The sequence below is a fragment of the Aedes albopictus genome, chromosome 1 (genome assembly GCF_035046485.1).
Source record: "Aedes albopictus strain Foshan chromosome 1, AalbF5, whole genome shotgun sequence".
NCBI lineage: Eukaryota > Metazoa > Arthropoda > Insecta > Diptera > Culicidae > Aedes > Aedes albopictus.
Window position 1 is genome coordinate 109,676,732 of NC_085136.1, and position 17,585 is coordinate 109,694,316.

At 40.7% G+C, this 17,585-nt stretch overlaps 1 protein-coding gene across 1 annotated transcript in view; it reads right to left on the reverse strand.

Moving 5' to 3' along the window:
• Positions 1-648: 648 nt before the first annotated feature.
• Positions 649-17,585, reverse strand: part of LOC134283993 (CKLF-like MARVEL transmembrane domain-containing protein 4) — a 52,703-nt gene continuing 35,766 nt past the window's right edge. The window contains exons 2-4 of the mRNA XM_062845173.1: positions 14,647-14,814; positions 13,899-14,012; positions 649-1,617 (exon numbers count right to left, since the gene is read on the reverse strand). Of these exons, the coding sequence (XP_062701157.1) occupies positions 1,537-1,617; positions 13,899-14,012; positions 14,647-14,814 (363 nt within the window). The 3' untranslated portion in view covers positions 649-1,536. The remainder of the gene's footprint in view (positions 1,618-13,898; positions 14,013-14,646; positions 14,815-17,585) is intronic.

Consider the following 17,585-nt stretch of genomic DNA (forward strand, 5'->3'; position numbering starts at 1 on the left):
ATTCGCAACAACTAATTCAGAAAAATGTTTGAAACTCCCGGTATAAAATTCGCCTTTGAGGAATTCCATAAGGGACTGTCCATAAACCACGTGGTCATTTTTTTGGGACTTTTCAACCCCCCGTCATTTGGTCATTTGTCCATACAAAAATTTTAATTTGTCCATACAAAATGATCATTGGCCTAACAAACCCCCCCCCCCCCCCCCCCCCCATGACCACGTGGTTTGTGGACAGCCCCTAATAAACTCAAAGAGGATCATAACCTTTAAAAACATTTCTGAAGAAACTCTCCTAAAGTAATTCCGGAAAGGATATATCCAACAGCTGCGAGAATTTATTAGTGGAGGAATTTCTAGTATTATTTCTGGAAGAATTTTTTGAAATTCCCTGAAATTTCTAGCGACACGGTTGTAGAATATACTAAAGAAATTCCTAGAAAATAATGCTGCAACCGTTCAGCGATAACAACAGTAAAAACCTTATACGACTAATACGTTTAACGTGATACCGATTATCGATTGCCAAATTACTCCGATCGGGAAACTCGAGCAGCTGATAAGAAACACAAAATGTCATTGATACAGCAAGTATGTACGTTTGGTATGGACTTTCGGCGAATATCCAAGCAAATTGGCCCGCAGCCATCGTTCTTAACATAAATAGTCATTTATTCATCGAAATAATAAAATATTTGTCTCGTAATCAATAGTTAATGTTTGATTTTTTTTCTTCAGTTGTTTAAATACGTTCATTTGTTTAAGGTTAACTTACATTAGACTTCATTTGATCCCTTCCACTGCTTTACGACATAAAAGTTACAGTTTCTGACATAGAGCCTCCTATATACGGTAGTTCTTCTAACGATTTGTTTTCGATTAAATTACGTTTCTTAACTTTTTGCACACTTTTTAACTTAACGATTTTTCGAAGCAAAAAAAAAGTTTGATGTTCAACTAACTTTGTGTAACAATTTTAAACGTTTTACTAATTGGTGAATGGCTTTACGAACGCTTGCTGAAGGCTGTTTACGTCATTTTTGGTTTTGAACTGTTCGACTGCTGCAATGAATGCTGAAGCGATAACAAAAAAAGACTGTTACAAAACAAAAGTTTTAACAAAAAAAAACAAGTATACAGTACAAAGCCTACGAAATAAAATGCACTAATTTGTTTGTTGTGTTACTCCGTATTTTGTGATTGAGTTTTGTTGGATGTGTTTGTGTGTTTACGTTAAAATGACTTTGTTTGATGCATTTTCAGTTAATTTAAGCCACCAGCCAGCCATGGAAGCCGTTAGTACTAGCAGCTGTGCACTGGAAGCTCGTGTTGCGATCTAAACGCGGCCCAGCATTCCTCGGAAGGGCCTTTTTGTTGCCATCTAAAAGCTAAGTATAGATGTTTGTTAGCACAATGTCCATCCACCACGATCACGATGGCGTTGTGTGGTTTTGTTGTTGTTGATGTTGTTTTCGGTGTGGCTCTTCTTCTTAGTCACGTCTTTGCGGGATAAGTGGCGGCGTCGTCACGGTTTGCATGTTACACTCCGCTGGATCTGTGTTCCACGAAGAGGAAGTACGTTCCCGCCGTGTACGCCAGGAAGTTGAACAGACCGAACACCTGGAATGGGAAGAGTTGAGTGTTAATAATGTACGTTGAATTGAATGTCGACCTTTGGCTGACACCGTAAATTATCCTGTGATACAGTTCTTAAAGTAAATTCAATTAGTAATTGGGTTGTTTAGTGAATAAAATATTACTATTTTCTATAGCCTAATCGAAAGAGCTAATTTTTCTGAGTACTACGTGATTTTATTGGATTCCAACAGCTTTGTTTTGATGGTTAAATCAACAAAACAGTTTTAATTTTCGTGGACAAAATGACAGTTCAATCGATAAAGTGACAGTTCGACCCGAACAAAAAAATGTCCCCATACAAACATTAAATGCATTTTAAAAATAGTTCCCGAACTCCAAAAATTATGAAATTTTGGATTTCGACTAATTTTTGGGCGGAGAATCCAATTATGAAACAATCCGGATACCCCTAAAGAACCCAATTATCGTCTTAACCAGGCCTCAAGTTTTCGTCGCGGAGGACGATCAATTGATGGTCTTATCAATGATCCCTTAAATATGATAGGAATCCTTTGACCCAACGAACCTTCCGTACTAACAAGCTATCCATCCTGTTACCGTTGTGGAGATGCAAAGGTAAACACGGTCTCTGAACACGAAGGGCTGCATATTAATATTCCTTTCTTTTCGCCAACTGATTGTAAGGACGTGGCCTGTTTACAAGTGTAACTGGAATCACTGAACTATGCAAAGACCACTCTCAGTAAACCTCTCAATTGTTTTATTGTGCATTTTCATGGGTTTGATTCAATCACGATGTAGCAACGAGCTTTACCGTGCTAAGAACACACGGAAGTTTTACGAGAAGCTGAACCGCTCGCGCAGAGGCTTTGTGCCACAAGTCGACATGTGCCGAAACAACCACACTAATCATCTCACGAGCGAGCGTGGGCAAGTGGTCGAGAGGAGGCGGCAGTATTACGATGAGCACCTAAATGACGACGTTGCAAGCACTGAAGGTGGCATGGTAACAGATCTAGGAGTACATGCACAGAATGAAAAATTTCCAGCCCCTAACCTCCAAGAGATGAAGGAGGAGGTTGACCAGTTGAAAAACAACAAAGCTGCTGGAGCAGATACACTACCAAGCGAGTTACTGAAATACGGTGGAGAAGCACTGGCGAGAGCACTACACTGGGTCATTACCAAGATTTGGGAGGAGGTAGTATTACCGAAGAAATGGATGGAAGGTACCGTGTGTCCCATCTCCAAAAAGGGCATCAAGTTGAATTGCGGGAACTATCCCGCGATCAAACTACTGAGCACTGCCTACAAGATACTTTCTCAAATTTTAAGCCGCCGTCTATCACCGATTGCAGGAGAGTTCTTGGGGCAATGACAGGCTGGATTTATGGGCGAACGCGCTACAACGGACCAGATGTTTGCCATCCGCCAGGTGTTGCAGAAATGTCGCGAATACAATGTGCCCACACATCACTTGTTCATCGATTTCAAATTGGCGTATGATGCAATTGAGCGAGAACAGCTATGGCAGATTATGCACAAACACGGATAAACTGAAACGATTGATCAAGGCCACGATGGACCGAGTGATGTGCGTAGTTCGAGTATCAGGGACACTCTCGAGCCCCTTCGAATATCGCAGAGGATTACGGCAAGGTCTTTCGTGCTTGCTGTTCAACATTGCTTTGGAGGGTGTAATAAGGAGAGCGGGGATAAATACGTTCAGCTGCTTGGTTTTGCTGATCATATTGATATTTGAAGACGATGATGGCGGAAACGTACATCAAACTAAAGAATGAAGCCATGCGAATCGGATCAGTTATTAACCGTTATGTGGCCGGCAAACTTTTTGCTTTTTTCTACACCGTGTATTTTAAATGGGTGCTGGGTACCCGGGTACCCTGCCGGCCACATAAGGGTTAATGTGTCGAAGACAAAGTACATGATGGTAAAGGGCTCCTAGGAAGAATCACCGCGCCTGCCACCCCGAATTTCTATCGTCGGAGATGAAATCGAGACGGTTGAAGAATTCGTGTACTTGGGCTTATTGGTGACCGCCGACAACGACACCAGAAGAGAAATTCAGAGACGCATTGTGGCAGGAAATCGAGCTTACTTTGGACTCCGCAGAACTCTAGGATCGAACAAAGTTCGTCTTTACACTAAGTTAACTATCTACAAAACGCTGATCAAACCGGTAGTCTTCTATGGGCACGAATCATGGACTTTACGCGCAGAGGATCAACGCGCTCTTGGAGTTTTCGAACGGAAGGTGCTGCGTGCCATCTACGGCGACTAAGAGACTAAGAGACCCAACAACCATCGTACACACCTCGAAAATCGGGAGGTTACGGTGCGCGGGTCACGTGATCAGGATGTCGGATAGCAACCCGACTAAAATGGTTCTCGAGAGTCATCCGGCCGGTACAAAAAGACGTGGTGCACAGCGAGCTAGGTGGGTCGATCAAGTGAAGAACGATCTGCGGACTCTTCGCAGAGTGCAGAACTGGAGACACACAGAAGTGTGAGTCAGTTCCCGCCAAAACTAGGCTAGCATGGACGGTCTACGGAAATGTGTAAAGATCTGGCGAGCCACCCCATCGATTTCTACACATTTGCGCCCGATCAGCTGACGAAGATCTTCACGAAACGGTCAAAGAGTTTTTCTCGATCGAAAGTGACTGGTTTCCTATGGAGGAATGACTACGTCGAGTTCCCGGACAGCCAGGCTATAACAGAACTGCGTCTCAAATGTTTGGAACGGTGACTTGGTAGGGACCCCGAGCTGTATAACAACGTCAAGCAGCAAATCAAGGGTTACCAACGCTAAGGATACGCGCACGAGTTAACCGAGGAGAAGGATGCAAATAACAGTGATCCTCGACGGATGTGGTATTTGCCCTTAGGGGTTGTGACAAATCCGAACAAACCAGGCAAGGTACGGGTTGTCTAAAATTGAAGGAATATCATTCAACTCTATGTTGGTGAAGGGTTCAGACTTGACTCGTCGTTCACAACACTGCTGTTTCGTTTCCGGCAACGACAAATCGCCATAGCATTAGGTAAATGTTTCACCAGACCCAAATCCGTCCAGAAGATCGTCAAGCTCAGAGATTTCATGGCGAGATGAACCTGGAGAAACGTACGAGGAATACATCATGGAAGTGGCAACTTGCGGGTTGACCTGCTCGCCTTCGTCGGCCCAATACATCAAGAACAGGAACACTGAAGAGTGGAGCGAACAGTTCCCAGAGGCTGCGGTGGCCATCATAGAGTGTCATTACATCGATGACTATCTGGACAGTCTGGATTGTGAGGAAGAAGCTGTTGAACTGCCGCTGGCGATGTGAAGACCGTTCACGCTAAGACCAAATTGAATGTTAATTAGCTTTCGAATACAGTGCTTGTTGTTCAACGAGTTCGGGATCCGGACCAGAAGATTAAACTCTTCGTAGCCTCATAGTCGGCTAAGGATCGAAGACCAAAAGGGTACTGGGAATGAGTTGGACACCGAAGGAGTACATTTTCACTTTCGGAGCGACATCCAATCGTTGATCAGTGGCACGAGGGACTTGTCGTAGTGCTCGTGATCCACGTAAAGTGCTTAGTGCAATACATTTGGCGGACCAAAATAGGTTGGGATGATCAAATTCCCGACAAACTCCAGGGCGTAGATGGATTCAGCGCCGATAGTTTTAAAAGTCTACAGTTTCATGTGTGCCATGCCAGTGAGACAGCCTACTGTTGTGTCGTTAACTTCCGGATTGGACATCAGGAAAGGGGATTCCGAAGCCGTTGCCAATACCACGTTTGGTGCTCCAGGCGGCGGTCATCGGTACACGACTGAAGACGTCCATCCAGCAGTGCCAGATTACAGATTATTTGGAGCGAGTCAAGGACCGTTCTGTCATGGATCCAATCAAATCAACGAAATTACACGCAGTTTGTTGTGTTTCGGATAAGCGAGATCTTGGACGAGACCAAACTGGAAGAATGGAGATGAATTGCATCGCCCCTCAACGTCGCTGACGAAGCGACAAAATAGGGAAACGGACCAGACATACGCGAGGACAGCCGATGGTTCTGTGGACCAGAGTTCCTCTGCAAAGAAGAGTAGGAATGGCCAGAGCTCCCGAATGCAGATACGGCGGAAGAACAACGACCAGTCCACGCGCACTATTGAGCGGAAGAGGAACCACTCGTTGACTTCAAGAGGTTTTCCGGTCTTCAACGTTTGATTAGAACTGTTGTCCGTGTGCGTCGTTTCATTGCCGTTGCTGCGTCTGCGATATTGTCTAGCCAAGAGATTCAGGAAGCAGAGTTTACGCTATGGCGTTGGGTTCAAGCGGAAGTATACTCTGACGAACTTTCGTATGATATTTCGTATCAATCAGCAGCTAGAGACCCATGGCCAATTAGTCTTGTATTAGTTTTCAATACCACCATAAAACCTAATATCATTTATTTTAGTTTTATGGTGGTTTCAAGAATCTCTTCTATGTTTTTGACTAAAAAAAATTAATTGGGCCATCACTCTCTAGCTCCATTGACGAAGCTGGCTATACGATTGGATGGATGGTTGATAAGTGCTCCACATGCTCCGTATGCTGTCAAATTTCCTGTGATTCTGTCGAAAAAGCATCTCTTTACCGGATTGCTCGTCTCAACGTACCATCAGTGATTCGCACACGGAATTGGCTAGGCCATACCGTACTTAATAAAATACGCAAGAGATTTTACATTTCTAGTCTTCACATCATTGTTCGACAGGTTGCAAAACAGTGTGCTTGGAACACTGTCTACAAAGCTAGCATACAATATCTCAAGATGACTCCACTGCCAGAAGCCCGTGTAACTCCTTACGTCCGCGCGTTCACGTACCTACATCGACGTGGATTACTGCGGGCCATTCTAGATACAAATTCGGTGGTACGAGGTGAAGAGATGGGTGATGCTTGTGACGTACCTTACAGTACGAGCCGTACACCTTGAAGTGGTAGGAAGTCTATGAATGGAGACGTACAAGATGGCCTGGCCATTCGAAGGTTTACAGCCAGGCTGCACTGAAGTGGAGTGCATAGTTAACTCCGTCCGTTAACCGACGTGCCGCTGTAATATGAGGATGGTGAGGCCATTGCACCCAATAATTTCTTGCTGCTTAGCTCTTCTGGGGTGGTACAGCCAGCACAGCTTCCAGTGGGCAAGCGAGCTCTACTCGGACAACCAGTAATCGTAGAAGATCTTGCATAAGATGATAACGTGGAGGCCATATGCGCACATGACTCCATTTAGGAGCATATAAATGTACGCATATCGCCTCCACTGTAACATCTTTTTCAACATCTTATACGATCACTGGGTGGCTGGGAAAGTACAAACTGGGACCAAGTCCGGCATCTTTTGGACCTATTCTGGTCGAAGTAGATCAAGGAGTATTTTCCTCTTGTAAACTTTGAAACAAAATGGTTATCCAACTCCACGCTAGTTAAACCCGCAGTGCCGGTGATGCTGGTGGATGCGGGTTCAAGGAACAGCTGGAAGCGTGAAAGGATGGTGAAGGTCTACGAGGAAGCACATGGGATTGTATGACGGGCTGACGTTCCATCGTCAAGAAGATCAAAAGGTGTTTTATATTCTAGGATGTTCTAGGTGCTCCAAACTGTCCAATTGTCCAATTCTTCAAATCTACAAGAATAATTTTATGTATTTCCACCATAAATAATAGCATTGCATAATCTACTGGGATTCGTGGAGCTCTTGAAATCATTAATGTGTCGTGCGGTTAGGGGCGTCAGTCGTCTAGCCGTTTCGTAAGCCTCGGAGAGTGGGTTCAATTCCCACTCTAGCCGGTGAAAACTTTTCGTCAAACGGAAAATTCACCACTGAACCACTGGGTGTTGCGTGTGTTATCTGATGTTAGTTATCATTCAGTCTGTGCAATCTCTGGTTGAAGACGGTGTAGTGTCTTTTTAATAGACACTAAGGGATATTCCAGGTCAGCCAAACTACCTTGGAGTTCAGAACTCCAGATCTACACTCGTAGCAGTAGCCATATCTGTTATACTGAGTAACGTTGCATAATCAACCACGCTTACTGAGCCAATCTGAAGTCTACTAAATACTATTACAAACCCTTGGGACATTCAGGGTCGTGTAAACTGCCCTATAATGAAGTCCTTCAAATCTACAAGAATAACTTCATGTGTTTTCGCCATAAATAATATCATTGCATAATCTGCTGGGAGCGTTTCACGTTGAAATCTCAAATGTCAATTAGAGACACTATAGGGATACCCCAGGTCAGCAAAACTAACTTGTAGTTCAGAACTCAGGTCTACACTGGTAAGGGGGCGTACACAACCCAAGTAACATTGTAAGTTTTGTTCGGCTCTACAAGAGATCTTCATGACCAATTTTATTAAACTCGCAATAAAACTGATTTATACATCAAAACCTCTTGATAACCTCTTTAAGAGCATCTTCCGGCTAAGTGGACCACTCTCGGAGAGGTTTTGGAAACCGCATTAAGAGTAGCAATAAAACCGTTTTAAAACCTAGTAGAAAAAAATCCCATTCTCGAGTGTTGTTTTTCTTTTTTTTAACAAAAACTATGACAGCTCAAAATGCAGAGAAGCTTCTTCGATGGCATGTAAAGTTCAGGACGATACATCATTCGTAAGTATAGAAGCGGTCATTTCAAAGTAATATTTTAGTTGTTATTGTGTTGGTAGGCTTATGCGCATTCAATTTTACCGTGAATATTGGGGTGGCAGAATCATAAAATGAATGCGCTTCAAACATAGTGAATATTATCATCTTGGAATGAAATAAATCAATTTGTTAATTTAGTAAAACTATCTCAAATCACAAGAAAACTCAGCAGAGAGAGTTTATTTATGTGAGCATGTTATGGAAACGGTGGTAAACTATCAATTCATTGCTAATTTGAGTAAAATTAACTATTTTTCATTAACGTTAGCTAATTCTTCAATATGGCGACAACCATAATCGGCGAAAATAAAACGAAAGCAAGTTTACTTTTATGATTAATAAACCTAGAAATGTCGTTCTGCTTTTCCACCAACAGATGTCGTTACTAATCGAACGGATCGCCATCTGTTGAAAGTTTTAACAGTTTTATTGTGGTAATGATGATTGCCAGAAGGTTTACAAATCGGAAAGTTTTGTTTACTCTTGAAATCTGTCTTTATGGATATCTTCAAGTATACTATAAAACATTTTATCAATGGTTTTCATAAAAGAGGAATTCCACGGAGTCATGTCAGTCGATCCTGAGCGACCATTTCAAAAATATCTGAAACTTTGCACAGTTTTTCAATTTCATATAAATCGCCATTTTTTGATATTAAACCTTCATATTCACTCACGACTAACTTTTCAAAAGGGTGTATGCGAAAATAGTTCTAAAATATTCTAAAAGCTGTACAGCAAAAACGGATTGTTCGATTGTTATAAATTTTTCAGCAAAGTTAGATAACTAAATGATGATTCCTTAGAAAATATACACTGTAAAAAATTTCTTTTTCTACTTTGAAAAAATATGATATTTGTCACAAAAACTCAAATATCTCAAAACCCTATCTTATTACCAACTTCAATTTTTTAGGGGAAATGGCCCATTATATCAGCTATCTACCATAAAATTTTGGTGATGGTAAACTGATAAACAAAAAAGTTATGACATTTCAAACATTTCACAATTTTTACATTTAGTAACAAAAAAAAAAAATTTTCTGTGTAAATTATTTCGAGAATTATATTTTGATGCTGATTTTATTGTAAGGGCTACCGCCTGAATTAAACAAGTTGTTTTCATGATACTTTAGTTTGATTATTCGTAATTGCTATAGTATCTATTTGAAACTTAGACGCGATCCAGTTTTGTGATCAAAAATATTGAGATTGTCATACTTTTTATTGTACGTGACTGGTGAAAAAATCCCTTGATAGTGTTGAAAAGCTGTTGATTATAAGAAAAATGGAGTTGAATTTATTTTTAAGACAAAAGCTGTATAATAAAAGTTTTTTTATACGCGTATACGTCTAGTTTATCCGCAAAAAAAATCCCTCTTACACACTTATTTCTGAATTGCCTGTTCGGTACTTTTTTGACGAGATTATAACAGCAGTACGATCTCGGTAGTTTCGGTAATCGATTTTACTGAGGCTCAGTAAAACAACTGTCAAAATCGTATGGAAAAGGTAAACAATGCATTTTTGCTGAACGAGTTCGGTGCTCAGCAGTTTTAATCTCGTCAAAAAATTACCGAACTCGGTAATCAAAATTAAGTGTGTAGAGAACAGACTTTATGATCGGAAGAATGCGAGTAACTTCAACAACAACAAATGCATAAGAGGTACATACCACAGACAAACAGACGAAACGCCTAGAACAATTTTAGTGAAAATTCATCGCCCAGTTCACACTATCACCACCTGGTGGAAATGTTTCACGAAACACTGCGTTGTGCAATATCGTCATCAGAAGGCGCTAGTGTGAAACGTCAAACGCAAAGAAAAACGATGGGCGCTCTTCTTGTTATGAAAGCCACAACCAAGATTCAAAATGATCGTTGAAGGCGTGGTCAATGAAAATTTCGCCAGTGTTACGTTTGTTTGTCTGTATACATACCTGACAATGCTCACGAAAAAAAACAAAAAAATACTACCGCTATGAATATTAAAAATTGTATAGTATTTTTTTTCTTCAGCCACCAACACCAAACAAGTAAGTTAAAATTAATAAGTGATTTTGTTTATTATAATCTAACGAACAAGATGAACAGTCGCTTTCTCAAAGGTCTTCAACTCAACGCTCTCTTGTAGACCGTTTGATGAAAAAAAATGTTCAAAAGAGTTACGAAATCTCACCGAAAGCACCATAGATAAACTGAAAGAGACTGGTTATGCCCAAATGTCCACATTGTGTACAAAATTACGCATTTGCACGTCCTGCCGTCTAGAATTTGACAAACGAGCCATCTGTATATCATCGGTAAAGCAGGGCGCAGGAAGTTCGAAAACGACAACAACTGAGAAATTGCCATCAGCGACATCTGTTTAAACAATTTAATTACGCCCCTTTTCAAAAATGCCCTGTAATATTCTTCAACATCTATACCCATTTCAATATTTTTAACGTTGCAAAACACGCTTTCAACATTAATCTTGAAGAAGAGGGAAAACACTTGTCCTCAAATGTAACAGCAAATTAATGAATAAACGACTAATGCGCGGAGGGCGTGATAAAATCGGAACATTACGGTACATAGTATATTATATTATATGTATATATAATATATAATAAAAACAACTTGTTTTACTCACGCAAGGCCATTAACAATAAAATCAGCATCAAACTTCAATTTCCGGCCGAAATAATTTACACTAAAAAAAATTATTACTAAATGTGAAAATTGTGAAATGTTTGAATTGTCATAACTTTTTTGTTTATTTTCATGGTAGATTGCTAATACAATGGACCGTTTTCTCTAAAAAAATTACGTTGGTAAAAAGATAGGGTTTTGAGATATTTGAGTTTTTGTGACAAAAATGATATTTTTTTATGTAAACCCTTTATAAGGCCGAGAGAACTTGGCAGGGAATCCACTCGTTCTACATTGGAATATAAAGCACATGTGGTGTAATGAACAAAAACATTTTTATTTTCAAAAAATTCGATGGTCGATTTTGTATGAAAAAAAATGGTCTAAATTTCAAATTTTGGTCAACAAAGTTTAAAATGTTGTTATTTTGTGATGCGTTTATCAATCATGCTGATTTTTTGACAGGTTATTGCCCTAATATTCATGAGTTATCTGTGTGGATTTGAACTCGATTGGTCAATTATTCTGGACGATATGGCAATTTTAGTACATGCCCATTTATTATAGTACATTTTTTCAAAAGGCTGGGTTTCTAAAAGTAATGAAGCAATCAAGTTGAAATTTTATCCACAAGTAAAAGGAACATAGGCCTTTCATTTCCCATCATTTGATTTTCAATTCGCTCACCATAACAAAATTTCGAGCTTATAAACCTTCATGCACTCAAAAATGGCAGTTTTTGGAGAGACATTTTGTTCTAAAAAAGCCCATTCATATTTGTTATGGCTCAAAAAAATCATGAGTGTTCACAAAGGCCTAATGTGTCCATCAGTGAAAACAGAAGTTTTTAAATTTTTCTAAACGAACAGAAAAAAATATTTGTAGAAGGTGGCAATATAGTTGCCGCTGCCTTATAAAGGGTTAAAAAAGATTTTTTTCACAGTGTATATTTTCTTAGGAATCGCTATTTAGTTATCTAACTTTGCTGAACAATAAAATCAGCATCAAATCGCGATTCCCGGCCGAAATAATTTACACAGAAAAATTTTTTTTACTAAATGTAAAAATTGTGAAATTTTTGAAATGTTATAACTTTTTTGTTTATTAGTTTACCATCACCAAATTTTTATGGTAGATTGCTAATACAATGGACCGTTTTCCCTAAAAAATTCAAGTTGGTAAAAAGATAGGGTTTTGAGATATTTGAGTTTTTGTGACAAAAATGATGTTTTTCAATGATAAAATAGATTTTTTTTCACAGTGTATATTTTCTTAGAAATCACCATTTAGCTATCTAACTTTGCTGAAAAATTCATAACAATCGAACAATCCGTTTTTGCTGTGCATATTTTTGAATATTTTTGAACCATTTTCACATACACCCTTTTGAAAAGTTAGTCGTGGCTCTAAATAAAAATTTGATATCGAAAAATGGCGATTTAGATGGAACTGAAAAACTGTGCAAAGTTTCAGTTCAATAGAAAATCATGAATTAAATATTTTCCTTAATTTTGATGCTGTTGCTTGGAATCGCTCAAAAGCAGTCATAAGACTGTGAGTTTTAATTATTGCTGTAATAAAACATTAATAAAATCAAACAAAACCAATCAGCGATGGAATTGTTACTTGGGATGGGTTGACGGCGGTCTTGAAACTAGTTTTATATCCATCGATGGCGGAAAGGCTAGAGATGTATTTGCCAAACTCGATGGCAACATCGCTTGGATCGATTACAACAGAATCCTGCACATGTAGTGTAAGTGGAGTAAATTTCCGTTTACCATCTAAGGCATTGATGCGATTCCAGAGGTCTTTTGAGGCTTGTGATGCATTCATGCTTTCGAGGAAGTTTCCAAGTTGCGTTTTTGGCTTCGAAGATAATTTGTTTGCAATCGTTGTTTAGTGTCCTGTACAAATGCATCGCCGAATCCTTTTGCAGATGATCCAAATAATTTGGATCACCCCCAAAATGATCATCCAATGGGAGGCGTCAAAGTCTTCCATCTTACCATGACAGCTGTTTTGGTTATACAGACCACCACCGTATAGCTTTATGTCCAGGATTGGAGCTTGTTCGTGGGATGGAGTGCTTGGTGGCGTCGTTGATAGTCGAAGCCGAAATCACTTGCTTTCTGGAGAACGAATTCGCAACTAAGGATTCGCGTGTCATATGGTCCCCCAGTTGTTCGTGGGATGTGGTCGCTTCCATGGAGGTCATAGCTGGCGCTTTTGCAGGGACTTCATTGTTGAGGACAAACATAGCTTTTGCTTCGAAGACATCAATCAAGTTGGTTCCACGTGAATCCGATCGGGGGGAACCCCAAATCGGATGGTGACCATTAAGGTCCGCAAGACATATTCGGGGTTTTGGGAGTGCTCGAATGTAGTTTTGAATTTGATTGTGAAGGTTGTCGTATTTTCCATCTGGTCTTTTAGATAGGCGCAAGCTTCCGATACAGTAGTAGAACCAATCAGTTGCACAACTACGATGGGTAGCTGTCAGTAGGAATGTCGAGGACTCGATGAGGGATCCCTTGACGAATACCAATTGCAGCAGAGTGACGGTGATACGATTATCACTTAACTGTCCATGTGTATTGACCGTCTAGAGTGCAATTCAATTCAACGGCTGCGATGTTATGTTGTTTGTTTCCTGGTGTGCTTAACACCCATGGCCGGCTGCTGTTGACCATTAACTCCAAATATAATATTGTTGTAAGTTTTGATAGAAGCTTGTGGCTATTCGCTTTGAGTGCAATTCAAGTGTTTGACGAAGTGCTGCTTCCAGTTTTCATTCATGTTACATCCGCCCGGCTAAGCGTATAGATTTTGAATGTAACAAACTATATTCACAGATTTAAAGCAAAAACTGCAGCCTGGTTTCAGCGAGAGTTACTCATGCAAAAAAGTAGAAAAAAAAAAAAACAAACATTAAAATTTTCATTTACTCACCCCCGCCGCGATGTTCGCGCTCCTAAAGTACCCGTACAGATTGGACCACGTCGCCAGCTGCACAATGAATGCAATGAGGTACAGCAACGTTGCAAAGCCCGTATTTATCAACTCCTAAAATGAAAAGCAGAGAAATTAATCCCAAAATCGGTCTGGTTGTCATAAAATCGATCCCACCGCCTCCGAACATCAAACCAGACAAACAAAATTCGGTCATCGCGGTTCAACTCCCACAAAGGGGCTTCACGCTCCATTGACTAACTGGAGCCGATCGACCGGCGGCGGCGACCGATCAACAACGACGAGACGCAACAGCTCCGTCCTGAGCCGAATCCGGCCCGGACTAAGAGAGGAATCGATTACACACTCGGGTAGCTGCTTCCTACATACCTACGTGTGAACGGTGCAGACGGCGTAAGTTTCGAGGGGTCTTGTCGTTATTACAAACGATCGGGTATCGGTTTTTTTTTTCGTGGGTGGGATCTATTTCCATTTATGATTGTTTTCAAAAGTGGATCACAGAGAACGGACGTTCAAGTTATAGCTCGTTTTGTTTTGAAGGGCCAAAACACCTTTTTAAAATCTTTAGAACGCTAGCGCTACCTGGCGTAATTGAAGTATCAACACAGAGAACAAGTGGTGTGGTATCAACAACAAGTGATGAATATAAACAAGTTGCATATTCACCATTTTCATCGAAATTGCAGTCTTAAAAGTCCGTTTTCTGTGACCTGAACAAGCTACTTACCGTCAGAATCCAGTTGATGGGCAGGTTCAGTACCTCCCGGATACCGAGCAGGTACACAAAGCTCCACAGTACGGTGGCAATAAATGATGTGACCACGACAAACAGGAACCAATGGGTGCCTCCGACCAGGGCAGGTGACGCACAGGCCATGCAAATGATACCGAATACCTGCAACAAGAGAGAGAACGGAGGGAAAATGTTTATCCAAATTAGATTCAACATAAGAAACACAGTAAACAGATATGTCCAAGGCAAATACTGGAAACAAGCTTGACCACGCGGGTTTCAAGTAGGTACCAACGTATACCTGCAAATGCATTTAACTGTTTGCTTCCCACGGAAAACAAGAGACCTTCGAACCCACTTTGGTATAGGAGAGTGACACCAATCCCCAGTGGACACGGTTTGGTGCAACATAACTGGCTCCCACTCTGCAGTGCACGACGCACACGTATCTAACGGTTGAGAAAATGTGCTCTCATCAAGCCACTCTCGGCAAGATAAACTTTGTAGCCCATCTTGTAAATACCTTCTTATGAAAATATGCTGCTTCGAGATGCGATGATGATTGTTTGCATATTGGTAATCCACCCTACGATGGGCCCTCCAGTCATGGATCGACTGAATGAGAGAGTGGGTTGAACAAATGGTCACTGAAATTGCACAACCTTTGCATGTCGACTCATCGAATCCTAATCATCATTTATGCGTTGACGTACCTTCCACGTATACGGAGTACAGTGCCTACAGAGTACAAATTTGCAACGAAATGAATATAAGATACTATCGGCGCTTACCCGCATGGAGGGGCATATCAATTGCGACTGGTGACGGTTATGGGTTGTCATAGATCCCTTATCCCTTATCTGTAGAGCCTTTGAGCCACTGCTTCCATTATGTAGGAATATTGTGGCATGACCCATGTTTGCTTTAGTGCTTATCAAATATCCTGTCACAATTGAGATGCGATGGACATTGGTTGATGTAGCACTTGATCCCAACTAGGCTCAACTCGTTTTATGAAGTCGATTACCCTGTTCGGATTAAATTGCCAAATTTCCAAGGGCTCTAATAACCCTTTCCCTAATATTGACGACCTTAAATTATATAGTACTCCACATTTGCATAGAATGTGTTCAGCAGTTTCGTTTTCCGTTTGACAAAAACGACATTCAGAAGATTGAATTTTACCAATCTTATTTAAGTGATATCTGCTTGGGCAGTGCCCAGTCATCAGACCGGTTATTACCCTAAGATATTTTTTGTTCAGATTTAATATGGCCTTGGCTTTTGCTGCACTGGGTCTTATAAATCTTTTAGCTTGTCTACAAGTATCCGTGGCATTCCAATTAGATTCTACCATAGACATTTCCCAGGTTTTAAGTTTCATTCTAAGAGTACACTCCGGAACTCCACAAAATGGTTTAGGACCAACAAAACACGATGCTGCACCGTGTCTTGCTAATTTGTCGGCTTTTTCATTTCCTTGAATTCCACAATGACCAGGAACCCAATATAGTATAACCTCGTTCCTAATGGCCAATTGCTTCAGAGAAAGAATGCATTCCCACACCAGCTTAGATTGGCACGTGAATGCCTTTAGCGCATTTAGAGCAGCTTGACTATCTGAGAAGATACAGATTTTGGCAAACCTGTAGTTTCTCTTGAGGCATGTATAAGCACACTCCAAAATTGCTTGAATTTCTGCTTGAAACACAGTGGGACTGTATTCCATTGGTATAGCTTTATTGATGCCAGGGCCTACAATTCCAGCCCCTGTATTTTCACCCATTTTGGAACCGTCAGTATAAAATACAATAGAACCTGGACGTAAACTTGGCCCACCAGAATCCCAAACATAGCGGCTGGGTTTCACCACTTTAAAGGGAACATCATAGTTGGTCTTCGTAATCATCCAATCTTCCACTGTTTTTATACTTGAGTTCAGATCGAAGTCTCTAATGATCTTCAGATGACCCACAAGATCCCCGTCCATTGTTTTGTTGAAACTAATAAATTGCAGGGCACTTTTTGCCGCTTGCATTTGCACAAATTGATGCAATGGTAGTAGATTGAGAAGGGCATCTAAAGCAGCTGATGGTGTACTTTTCATTGCCCCTGTTATTGATATGCAAGCAAGCCTTTGAAGCTTGCTTAATTTCCTTTGAGCGGTTACCTCATTTGTTTTGGGCCACCAGACAAGTGAAGCATATGTTATTTTCGGCCGGACTATTGCTGAATAAATCCAGTATACCATATTTGGTCGAAGTCCCCAGGTTTTACCTAGGGCTTTACTGCAGACCCAAAGAGCATTTGTACCCTTTGTAATAACCTTGTTCAGATGAGAATTCCAGTTCAGTTTCTTGTCCAAAGTAACGCCAAGATGTTTGACTTCTTCTGAGAAGTGAATTTGAACTCCGTCTAAATAAGGCTGCATAAGACTTAATTTCTTCCTTCTAGTGAAAGGAACTATAGTGGTTTTTGAGGGGTTTACGTTTAAGCCCTCTTTCCTACACCATTCTAGCGTAATATTGAGCGCAAATTGTAGCCGATTAGAGATCGTGGCATCGAATTTCCCACGTACAATAATGGTCACATCATCTGCATATCCAATGATCTCAAAACCTTGATCAGCTAGCTTTTTAAGGAGTTCGTCTACTACCAAAGACCACAGCAAGGGCGATAATACTCCGCCTTGAGGACAGCCCTTCATAGATCTAACAGATAGTTGCGCACCTCCAAGATCAGCAGAAATCTCCCGATCTTTCAGCATAGCCATTATCCATTCTATTATGCATTTATGCAAGCCTCTAGCTTCCAATGCTGAACGCATTGAGCTGTAGGATGCATTATCAAATGCTCCTTCGATATCGAGAAAGGCAGCCACGGCAATTTCCTTGGCTTGAAGCGATTTCTCAATTTTATTTACTAGCAACTGA